Source organism: Manis pentadactyla, chromosome 5, assembly GCF_030020395.1.
Source record: "Manis pentadactyla isolate mManPen7 chromosome 5, mManPen7.hap1, whole genome shotgun sequence".
NCBI classification, from domain to species: domain Eukaryota; kingdom Metazoa; phylum Chordata; class Mammalia; order Pholidota; family Manidae; genus Manis; species Manis pentadactyla.
In genome coordinates, this window is record NC_080023.1 from 143,185,700 (window position 1) to 143,198,721 (window position 13,022).

Below are 13,022 nucleotides of genomic sequence, written 5' to 3' on the forward strand. Positions count from 1 at the left end.
TAGACTCCCGGGTGGGCATTTGCCTCTTCTCAGACCCAATTCCTGCCTCCTGGGAAAGAAGGAAATGCATCAAGGAGGGGAGAGTGAAGGAAGTTACTCAGTCAACTAATGAACAACGGACTCAAAATGGCTAGCCTGGAAAAAAGTTCTTTTTCACTTTAATCAATCCAAAATACTTCAGAGAAATCTATGAACATGTGAAACACGTTAGGAGTTAGGGAGAGCTTGGAAGACATGCACAGATGAAAATGTCATTCCTCTCTGACCTTCCATAGAGGCTAGAAAGTCAATAGGTGGAATTTAAATGGGATCCTAATCAATGAAATACTAGACTGGCTTTTCAGCAGCTTTCTCAGTGAACTAATTTAATTAAGGCATGAAGAGGACTGGCTCCATCATAAAGTTTTTATCTGTCTTTGTCTTTTGGGAAGAAAATCTGTCTTGTTTGAGTTGACTTTGTTCATTCATTTCAGCTCTTCTTTTCCTTGTATTGCCACATGGGTAATCTATATAAAAGTATTTAAGCAGATGGCACCTTAATTTTGAGGCAGATCATTAAACCAGTCAGTATTTCCTCCAGATGAGTGGTTTTTAAACTGAGCATCCTGACTCTCCTGGGGTTTTAGCAGAAGTGCCTCCAGAGATTGAGATAGGGTAGGAGAGGGGGCCGGAGCGGGGCAGCCTTCACCAGCCACACTCTAGGCTCCCCTCTGGGCAACCAAAGTAGCTTTTTAAAGTTTTTCCTAAACATTGGCCTTTCTTGGGAGACTTTTAGAAGAAACAAACACAAATAAAAGGATGCTATGTCAAGGACAAGGTTGAAAACCACTGCTAAGGATGGATGCCAATTGCCAACTTCTAACTAGCCAGCACTGCCTCTCTTTTCTCAGCACGTTCTGATGGAAGGCCCCAAGTGGGCATCTGGAGTAGTGGGTAGGACGTGGCATTGGGACACAGAAAATGAGGTCCTAGTGTCAACATTTTCACTTCCTTAGCTGCTTCTTCTATGATCTGAGAGTCTGGGCTTAAAGGCGAAGTCCTTGGTAACAACTGAGCTACGTGACAGGTTGGAAGGGCATCCATCCTTAGCAGTGGCACAGCCACTTTCCTTTTTCCTTCTCTCTCAATGCTCAGCTACTCTGACCTTACTTATTTTTCACTTTTAATTCTACTAGGGTCCCTTATGCTTGTCTTAGTTTGGGTTCTTCTCAAAGTAGGCTTTGAGACCAAGATTGGAGTCCAAGAAGCTTATTTGGGAGGTGACCCCAGGAAATAACAGTAGGGGAGTGGAGAAATGAGAGGGAAAGGAAAGGGAACGTTTCAAGCAGGTTATGATTGTGGAGGGCAAGCAGGGCTCAGTCCCACAGGAAGGCTCCAGGAGAATGTGGAAAACACACATCAGAACTCTCTCACACAAGGGGCAGGGAAGATGAGGCAGTGCCTCCTGAATGAAAACTACTCCTGGGGCCGTGAAATCCCGCGCACTTGTAGGTTGGCTGTGGCCGGGCAGAGAGAAAGTCCTAGGGTGCTGCAGAGCTGCAGAGGACGGCCTTGGAACAATGAATGCAAGACATATGGGAAGAGCATCAGTGCCCGCTAGTATTGGTATCATCCCATTATCCCATTTTACAGATGGGGAACCTAAAGCTCAAGCAACGCAAGTCACTGGCCCGAGGTTCACTGGCTTGACTATAACACCAGGCTGGTCTTTTTTATTTAATTATGATACATTTGCTCTCTCAAGGGTACACAATAGACATTAATAAAAGTAATCTTATTATTTATAATTTCTCCCTAGTAAAGATAAAGGGTGTTAGGAAAATTCTTATTTTTAAACACCTACTAGGAAAATTAGGTGATGAAGTAAATAGTAAGATTGCAGTGTAAATCTTAATATTTTCACTATCATTATAATTCAATTTTAATAAAATATATGTGAAAAGAATAACTGAGTCCAAAATGAACATTTGTGAACAGAGACAACTTGACATATTTTTTTCAGGATTCATCTTCAAATGGTTTTAATTTATTATGAATTGCAATTAGTTACATAAGCTTGTTAGCCAAGAGACAACAACATTCAGGAATGCCTCTGCCCAACACTCTGAATCTCACTTCCAGACCCATAAATGGTTCAAAATAATTGGGTGTAAATGCCAATTATCACTTTTCATTAGTTCAGGTCAGCAAAGATTTACTGGGCAATAATTAATATATGCAACCTTGTTATCATGAGCAACTTATTTAACTCTCCTAGTTATTCTCTAAGGGAATGTTTTCAAAGATGAGAAAAGTAGGTGGAGGGTACTGGCCAAAGAGGTTAAATGGCTTCTGCAGGTTAAGGTAAACAGTGAGGCTGAATTGTTGATTTCTGACCCAGTTTTGGGGGAGTCTGCTGCTTTTTCTGTTTTTTTTTCCTGTGGTTATTATTATTATTGTTTGTATTAAGGTATCATTGATATACACACTTATGAAGGTTTCACATGAAAAACATTGTGTTTACTACATCACCCATATTATCAAGTCCCTCCCATACCCCATTGAAGTCACTGTCCATTAGTGTAGTAAGATGTCACAGAGTCACTACTTGTCTTCTCTGTGCCACACTGTCTTCCCTGTGACCCCACACACACCATGTGTACTAATCATAATACCCCTTAATCCCCTTGTCCCTCCCTCCCCACCCCTCCCCTTTGGTAACCGCTAGTCCCTTCTTGGAGTCTCTGAGTCTGCTGCTGTTTTGTTCCTTCAGTTGTGCTTCATTGTTATGCTCCACAAATGAGGGAAATCATTTGGCACTTGTCTTTCTCGTGTGGCTAATCTCACTGAGCATAATACCCTCTAGCTCCATCCATGTTATTGTAAATGGTAGGATTTGTTTCTTTCTTACGGCTGAATAGTATTCCATTATGTATATGTACCACATCTTCTTTATCCATTCATCTACTGATGGACACTTAGATTGCTTCCATATCTTGGCTATTGTAAATAGTGCTGCAATAAACACAGGCATGCATATGTCTTTTTGAATCTAAGATCTTGCTTTCTTTGTGTAAATCCTAAAATTGGTATTTTTTGAGGAAACTCCATATTGCTTTCCACAGTGGTTGAACTAGTTTACATTCCCATGAGCAATGTAGGAGGGTTCCCCTTTCTCTGAATCCTCACTAGCATTTGTTGTTCATTGTTTTTTGGGTGTTGGCCATCCTAACTGGTGTGAGGCGATATCTCATTGTGGTTTTAATTCACATTTCCCTGAGTCTGCTATTTTTACATGCCTGGTGAGCCTTCTTTCTTTAGGAAGCACACCCTAGATGAATTTCAGGGAACCATCTGTCTCCCACTGTCAGTCCATGTGCTTTAGATAGCTGACTCTTCATTGGCAGTAGGGAGAGTCATGCGTCCTATGTCTGTCCAGTTATTACATTCTATCCTCAAGGCCATATGGGTCCTAGTTTCAGAGTGGCGGTGGGCAACTTATGCCAGGCTTAGGTTTCTGGTACTTGTGATGGAATTATGAGTAAAAATACTTTCATTTTTAATAATTGCTATTGATAGTAATGATACAATATAGTTCAACTGTATGAGTATTTTTTAAAACTTGAAAATACAATAGGGTTATTTCTACTGATACAATCTTATTAGCCTTGGTCTATTTGAAGCAAAAATGTTTGTGGCACCTGAACTTCTATTTGTGTCACTTAAAACCAAACTGCGTTGCTATTATTAATTTTGAGTTCAACTATTAAACTATTAAATCAGTGAGCACTGATCAAATGTTAAAAGATATTATTAGCTTCATTTTTGTGATTTCATTGCAAAACAGCAGGGAAGCTTTTGTATAGCTTATGTAAAATGTAAGAGGAAGAACTGATGATGAACAAGGAACATAGCTTGAAACATCTGCTAATATTATAATCTGCTGTATTAATTTAATTGCTTAATTCACAAACACCTGTGCTTCACAGAAGAATCTAAGTATGAACAAACAACTCTCTTGTTGGGGTTTGGCAATTTAAATGAAAATTTGGCCTTCTTGTACACACATATCCATTGAATCTAGACATCTGACGTCTGCTGCCTAAGGCATCAATTTAACTATTTTATTTTTCATGCTAATTTTACTCACTGCCTTTTTTCTAAAAAGTTTAAGTGGCTTAAGAAATGCTGAGGACACATTAGTCTTCAAACTGACATTCATGACCCTTTTGTTTGGAAAAGGCAGAGGTCACTGTGTAGGCCTGTGTTAAGCATATTTAGATCTCCAGTGCAAACAGCATGGCAAGGAAGAAATATTTGCTGACCTGGGGCCAAGGCATTTTTCAACGTGTGATTTTAAATTGTAAAAATAAACCAAACTCCCTCGAGAACAGTATCTTCTGTAACAACATTCAAACTTTTTCTTTGTGGAACCCAAACATGTGAACATTTGGCCTTAGACTGCACAGAAACTCTCTGGTTATTTATGACCGATACATACATCTCTAAAAAACAGCAGTTCCATTGGGAAATAGGGCCAACAGGCTAATGACAAGAGGCCCACAAAGCATCAAAGTCCATCACTTCTTCTGGACTTTTTATTTCACACTCCCACATGGTGTGTTTTAGTCAGTAAATGTATGGTCAGCTTTAGCATTTATACTTTTGGCCATATTGAAAACTTTTCATTTAATTTTAAATTACCTTCTTTGTAAAAAGTATGTAAAATGCATATGAAAACTAAACCTTAGCGTATGTCAACTTTGTGTATTGTTTATTTAATACCTTCTTTAAAATGCAAGTTTCTTGATATCACAATGTATATTTATTATATATGAATATTATGTATGTATTTTATTCTTAGTATTTTATGACAAATATAGGCAATATGAAAGTATATTTCTCAGATAAATGAGACTGAATTTGTAGGTCACTTTAACTAATGCTGTGCACATTTGAGGAACTAGTCTAAATGAAAGCAGCAGAAGAAAAATTTACAATGTAATATACTTATTTTCTACTCTATTTATTCTATATTACTTATTTTAAGTGTACTTATTCATAGACTTATTAATATAAATACAACATAATATGTTATTATATCCTATTTTCATTCAACATATTTATATTATTTTCATTTAACAAACATTTATATTTGCTAATTAAAATGTATTAGCTAGTTGACTAAAAGTTAAAAACTCTGCTTTTTCAAAGAGCACTTTGATATGAGATCTTGGATAAGTCATTTGACCTCAAAACCTTAGTTTGCTTCTTTACAAAATGATAATGTATATTTAGAAAGTTACATAAATAAGTGAAAGCTAATTTCCTTCCAGATCCATACCAGTCATTATATTGAAATCAAACAATATTTTCTTATATTGTACTTTGTTTGATTTTACTTGTAGTCACCTAATAAATAAGATGCAAAAAGGAGTTCCTGTAAAATCTTACAGCCAATCATCAAATTGTGAACTGCAAAATCAAATTTAAAAATCATTTTCATCTAGAAAAAAAATATTTCAAAGTCTTAGGTACTAAAAAAGTGAGGTCTAATCCAACTATTTCTTAGTGCTACAAATAAATTATAATCCTTTTAACTGTAAAATAACAGTCAACACAATAAAACAAATTTCTCTAGTGTTCTCTGTCACATAAACGGAGCCAAATCAGTACACAAAATGGCTTGTGAAACATCTCATGTTCATTTTCTTAGTTGAGTTTTTGGGTTAAGAAATGACTTCTGTAATTAAAAAAAAAAAAATCTTGTCAAGGCCAACATGGAGGCTTCATGATCAATATCATATTAAGTTACAAAAAAAAATAAAGTTGCTATTTTAAATATACCTGAATTTTGTGTGTCTGTTGAGATCATGGAATTCATACGGGGTACATCTATATGATAGCACTTAATGGACTTGCAAATGCAAAGGGGTATCCTCTTAATTTCCATTAAGATCAAAACTGGTTCTTCCAAGATTGACAATAACCTAGCGTAAATTCTTCCCTTTGTATCATTTATTTGGTTCAAGTCATCAGAGTATGATCTATGGAGGCATCATATGCCGACTGAAGCATGGGCCATCAGCAGTGTGGCGTGAAGAAAAGAGAAAAGGGCAAAGTTTAGGCTCTGATGTGCCTCATTGGTTTTACAAAAGCTTTTTGTTTTCTTGGCATCATGTGCTAACCATTTTTAGAATGGATTTGTTATAACACTGTGCTAGTTATTTTTGGCAATGTTCGGATTTCAGAAGGGAACCGTCAAGCTGCCCAGGCGAAATATCTAAGGAGTTGTCCCCTGCTTAATAAGGAGAAATCCCATCTCTGGGGCACTAGGGAAGAAAGAGCACCATGTCTAAGCAGAGTCGGAGGAGCAGGTCTGGCGATGCCAACACACGCGGTGTGGCCCAGCATTGCCTTTGGCTGACCTCCTTCCCATGGCAACAGTAATGACGACAAAGGCTGAGCACTCAACCGAGAAAATGAACAAAAACATTTCGCCTAGAAGTTTCCAACTAATAACATGCAGGACAAAGTTAATGATAAGAGTTTACTCACATTCTTAATAAATTCATTTTTCATTTAGAGGATCAGGTCCAGAATAAATACAATGCCTTAGAAGACTTTTTCATCTACGTTTATGATAACTGTACTTATTAATAATTATGAACTTGCTACAGCTCTATCTGTTACTTACAAATTGCCTGCATATTAACATGTCATTTATTTCTTCTTAATAATTGGTTAATTATACTTTATTTTCCTCCCGGTGGAATATCTAGGCAATTTACAGTAACATCAGTGATAACACACCAGTTTTTCTCAGTGAAGATATTTCAGTTAAGATGAGACTTGGCCTTAGCAAAAGGAAGAGCTGAAGACCCTGGTCAGGAACAATGATGCCATGTGCATAACTGCCAGTTACATCTTCATGATCTTATTTTGGCAATTAATTTCTCCAGAATCAAAACTATACATTCCTTATTAATTTCCAGGCCACTTAATGCTCTTTCCAATATTAAGTTTTAGACTTTTTTTTTTACAAACACTCAATTTTTTTTCTTACATAGAAGGCTACAATTTATATTTCTCCAAGTGGAAAATTTTATCAATAGGATAAACTGGAATAAGGTAAGGGTCTAGTGCACTGAATATTTCTTCAGTTTCAGAGATTAAAAAAAAAAAGTGTGGGTCAGTTCACAGCACTAATAACAGACCCAAAAAAGTAACCTTTAAGATAGTGAATTTTCTGTCTGAGAAAAAAGCATTCAGCCACTGGTTAAATTTAAAATAAAATGAATGATTAGACATTTTAAAAACTGTTATATTTAATACATACACATATAAACAACAAAAATATCACACGCCAATATTTTTTAAAAATCTACTTCTGATTGAACCACCAGTGATTTATGTCAGAAAGGAAAGCAGGTTTACAAATGGGGGAAACTGAGCTACATAATCCTTGATGTCCCAGCTATGGGGGTGGGAGAGGGGCCATTTCACAATTAAAAACAAATGCTTCGCTCTGGTGTGGGACAAAGTGGACTGACCTTTTTTGGCAAGGCTGCTGTTGGGTTCATACTTCTCAATCAATACATGGACTTGCTCCTGCTTTAATGGAGGGTAAAGGATTTCATTTAGCCTGGGGTCTCGCTGCTTGAGGTTGATAAAATCCATCATCTGATCAACAGTAAGGTACGGTTTGCTTTTGGCACCACTAAAAACAATTCAAAAGCAAGAAATCAAAACATTTTCCCATGAAATCTCATTCATGAATTTGCATTTAGTTACAGGGGAACAAAATCCTGCCATACCTAGTCAGAACATCCTATACTGAAATTCTTATCTTGCCCTAAAAACATTACGCTGTTTCATCACAACTACTTTATCTCCTTGGAACACAAATGTATTTTGCAATCACCACCACTAAATCCCAATGCCCTTGAACTATACCAAATGCATAAGAAAATACAAACTAGGAAAGCATTGCACCTTGTGTGTAAAGATGCACGATCCTAAATTGAACACAGAGGTGTGGAATGTTTTTTGGTTATGACATTAAACTTCTGGTTTAGTCATTCAATCCCCATTTCCCCCTTAATCATCTAAAGTTGTATTTATTACTCATTACTAAAAAAGTTAACAATGTTTTTCTTTTCATTAAAGTTATGCCTTAGCAAGAGTGTCCAACTAGTCAACATAGTATGTTATTACTAACTTCCCATTTCAATCCTGTAGACAATCTAAAACAAACTCAATGGTACAAATATTGTAGATGTTCAATAAAAAGTTGATGGCAATCAATATCACAAAGTGGGTATATCTAATGTCATTCTCAGCAGCACTGTTAGCCTGTCTTCCATATGCAAAAATCCTTATTTTATCAACTTTGGACTGACGTTCTGTCATCATGCAGTGTATCAAGAAAGGTATAAACTGCTATTTCCCCACGTTTGCCTTGGTGTTTTTGGCTTGTTTCTTTTCTTTTTTCACTCACTTGGAAACAAATAATGCTATATCATTTCCAACATAAAAGCAAGTGAGTTTCAGCTGGGAGGATTCATAGTAATCCAAACTTCTCATTTCACTAATGCAGTTCGGAGAGGTAAAATGACTAGTTCTCTGTTCAGAGTTCTTCTGTAACTTATATCTAAGCCAAGATGCCTCTGTTCTGGACATGATCTTAAAACCACACAGAGCCCCCTGAGGATACTACAACAACTACACCCAGCAAAAACTCAGCAAACGTTCACTCATGGAAAGCAATAGTTGTACCTCCGGGGCAGGAATGCCTGATCGTCTCCAACAAATTACACAGAAGCACTGCTGTTAGACACAGTGGACCAAGAGTTCCCTCCATTTCCCTCTATGGCTCAAAATCCTGCCCCAGCCACCCTGGGTACCACTGCAAGCTGAAAAAAAGTGAGTTAAGGGTACTCCTCTTACAACTCAGAAAAGATGTTATCGATCTCAGGTCGAGGGCAAAGGTTGTTCAGGAAAACTCTGTACACCTCTGGAGTGAAATCTTCTTGAGGTATTGAATCATTCTGGGAAATAAAACAAGAGTCAGTGAATGGTCTTTTTCTTCGTCTATCTTCTTCCCTTCCTGTTTTTGTCTCTCTCTCTTCATTCCCTCCCCCCCTCCTTTCCTTCCTCTTTTCTTTCTTGGAGGAGGTCAGGGTAAACATTCCAAATCCATTTATGAGGCCAACTGTAGAGTTCATTTGGACAGTGGCTTTGGGATATCAAAAGCCTTATTTTCTTTTGCTTTTATTTAGAATTGAAGCTTCAGAGTTTTCCCCCTCCAAAGGGATGTTAAGAAAAAATTTTAAGTACATTTACTAAAGTTAGACCTAGTGAAAACAGGCTGTTTTTGTTGCCTTTTTTTTTTTGACCTTTCATTGTTTTTTTATGGTGATAAAATACACATAACATAAAATTTACCACTTTAGTAATTTGTAAGGGTACAGAATGAAGGACACATTCACATTTGTTTACGAGCTACTTAGCAGACTGTGAATGAATATATAATTTTTTTAAAGTAAAGAACCCAGAGACAGACATTTTCAGAATGAACACATAAATCCCCATTTTGCATCTTTTTCTTTTCAAACAATGTTCCTTCTGGTTTAAATAATCTGATAAATTTTAAAACAGTTTTCCTAAGTAGGACAGCACCAGCCCTTATTTCTCACTGATCCCTCTTGGTCCTATTGTTTGGGATGCAAGTCATTAATATAAAAAGTCACTTCTATGACTTATTTTTCTGTTTAGTCGGGCTGCCATGGAAACCGGAAGCATGCAGTCAAGCCTTTGTGAACAGGAAGGACATACTTCTTGGCATTTTCCTATTTCAGGTATGTGTTTATGTGATTATTTTTATTTTCAAGCCCTTAAACCAAAGAAAACACCCTTCCTTTTACCATATGCATATGTTTTGAAATGGACTTTGACAGAAATAGCTAAAAATGATTGTCTGAAATTGCACACTGCTTGCTAACCGATAAGAGAACTTAGCTCACCACTTGGCAGAGAGGAGTCCCATGTTTGTTGAATGAACAAAGAAAATAATATTTCCTTTACTGAATTCATTTATAGTGCAGAAAAAAAAATACTTTGCAAAATAGAATTTTGAGACCACCAACATGTTTCAAACCTAGCAAGATGCATTTGCACCGTTAAGCTTAGGTACCTGGACACCCACTTGGAAAGCATGAAAGCGGGGCCAAATCTAAAAATAATGAGAAATTCCCATGGATTGTTTCATTGGTGTTTTGCCACTCATAAAACAGGGACAAGTATAACCTCTAAAGAGGTTTCAAATTCCATTTAATTCACAAAATGAAAGAACTTCCTTGGGCTAGAGAATGCCCATTACTTTTGCAACCCTCTCTCTGAGTTAGACACCTGTGTCTCTAAGTACTTCTGTAGACAGGTGGAGATGACCCTCCCTACCTGCTCTGGCTGAAGACATAGGAAAGAAAAGATTTAAAAATCAGTCACGAGAAAATACTCGATGACCAATGCAAGCATCAGACTTCACTGGATTTTATGAACCCCCAATGAGTTACTGCATTCTCCCTACTACGTAGTTACCATTTAGAGCTCACTCCATCCCATCCCCCCAGCCTCCCCCAGGACCCACATAAACAGATTTTATCTAAGGTTAATAATAATTGTCTTCCTTCTCTTACTGACCCCTTTTTTTCTCCTTTCTTGTGTTATAGTTTAAAATCTCTTCTTCCTGGACTGGGTTTGTCTTGCACTCTGTGCTACCATCACACATCTCGTCTCATTTCAGTACTCATTTAGTTAAATTGTGCTTCCAGCTGTAGAGTCTCTTGATGCCTTGCTAACTAACCTGTAGATCTACACAAGTTAGGACCTGTGTGCTGCTTGGTAACTGCAACTCCTCCAGTGTGTAACAGAGCAGGTACATAACAAATATTTACTAAATAGATGATTAATTTATGACAAGGGCAGAAATTGATAGGACACGTGTTATATGCTGTAGAATATCAGATTCAATTCATGCCATTTGCATAAGATCCCACACACAGAATTTCATAGAACAATATATTTTACTAAACTGTAACCATTGTTTATTTACCAGCTGTGAATTAGGGAGACAACTTAATGAGATAATTTAAATAGGCACAATGTTATTTTCAATACCAGCTGGATGTTGGCACATAGAAGAAGGAAAATATATCAATACAGCTGATTTTCTTTGTCTCATCTTTCTCTTCCCAACTTGATGGGTGAGGATATCAGAAAGACTTTGGGGTCAATGTATGAAAATAGGAGAAAAAACATTTTGGAGAAATGAATTAAAATGAGCATTAGTGAAAGCTAAAGTGAAAGAGTATAGGGAAGATAGGAAAAAGCTATGGACAATTCCTAATTCCTTACATAGGCTGAGATTCACAGGGTCATTCATGGATTTCTTTTCCTGGATCTCATGATTTGATGAGTAGACAGTGAGTAGATTCATTTTGTCCTGTTTGAGCAGAAGGAAGCTCAAGATCTGATACTCTAAAGATCATATCCAAAGTTTAAATACTCTTCTGTGACTCCTTCCAGACCACACCAGCTAGAGAGTACATGTTCTTTTACTGTGTCCCCCAGCCACCTTTATATTCATTATAGCACTGATTGCACTGTTTTCCCTTAATTTTTATATTTCTGTTTCTCTACTATATTGCAAGTTTCTGAGTGAAATGATTATCTCATATTTAATTCTTTTGTGTCCCCAGAATGATGCCTGGCATTTCATGAACACCTAATCAATGTGTGTTGGATAAACCCAGGAGATAGGGTCAGACCATATGTCTTCTGTCTCCTAGTCCAAGACTAGGTCTAGGACATCATGGCTCCAATCCTGAGCAGACCTCCAGGGATCAGTTGTTGCTCTTGTTAGCAGAACTTTTTGGAGGGGGAATTAAGTTCAATACAGCCTGAATTAGGCCCATTTAGTCCAGAAGCTTCAAAGTATTGTAAAACTTTAAAAAGTGGATTTGCTTCAATTCCATGCTTGTGTACAAAGAATTTCAAAAGAGAAAAGGTTTAAAAAAAAAATTTGATGGTAGCACTTTTGGCACTTGCATTTTCATATTACACAGAGCTGGTTATAACACATTCAACCCCAAATTAAAAATAAGAAGAAAAAACAATACCCCACATAATATATATACATATGAAAAACTACTCAGAAGATAATAAGAATTAACACTTAACTGAGCATTTACTGCCTGCCAAGCATATGGTTCTATGGATTTCACTTGAATGTTTTCATTTAGTCCCATGTCAACTCTTGAGGTTGGCATGATTAGTGACCCCTTTTTCAGATACAAACACTAGGGAGATGGGAGCTTACAAAACTTGTCTAAGGTTCCAAGTTGGGGCTGGAGGGAGGGTGCTATGTTCTGAATCCAGGTAGTTTAATCCCATAACTCACATTGTAATCCAGCAAATTAAGTGCTCACATCACTTTTTGGATCTGGTTTGTGTTTTCTTCTTTAAACATTTCTAGATTTAATAATTAATTCTATAATAAACAAGTATTTAACATTCAGAAAATCTTATTTTAAAACATATTAAGTTATACCAGTAAATTCAGCGTTTCAACCTACTCTCAATATTTTTGTTCAAAAGCTATAAATCAAAAGTTGAGTTTGCCATAGAGTAAATGAAATCATTACAAGTAAACTACTCATAAGGAATTGAATATTTAATGTGTTTTGAAATGGAATTTTGATATTAGTGAGTTTAAGAATCACAGGTGCATAAATGATTACATTTCTCATTTATATTCCAGTGTAAGGCATAGGGGATAGGCAACATATTAGTTATCCTGAGAGAAGCTCTTCTATAAATTTTATTCATAGTATTCTTTAGTAAAATTTATGGTTTTCTTGACATTCAAAATAATCAGTTTTCTTTGGTGCTACATGTGTATTCATAACTATACTAAACTTCATTACTTAAAACAAATATATGGATTTATTCCTTCTCTTCTTCATTAAAAGGCCAGTGCTGTG

The 13,022-nt window shown here is 36.6% G+C and overlaps 1 protein-coding gene across 7 annotated transcripts in view; it reads right to left on the reverse strand.

Annotated features, from left to right (window-relative positions):
- The window catches only part of PLCB1 (phospholipase C beta 1), a 669,546-nt gene that overhangs the window by 206,099 nt on the left and 450,425 nt on the right, over positions 1-13,022 (reverse strand). For all 7 annotated transcript variants that reach the window (XM_036880079.2, XM_057502745.1, XM_057502747.1 and 4 more), the window contains 2 exons: positions 8,929-9,029; positions 7,533-7,699 (listed from right to left, as the gene is read on the reverse strand). In XM_036880079.2, the coding sequence (XP_036735974.1) occupies positions 7,533-7,699; positions 8,929-9,029 (268 nt within the window). The remainder of the gene's footprint in view (positions 1-7,532; positions 7,700-8,928; positions 9,030-13,022) is intronic.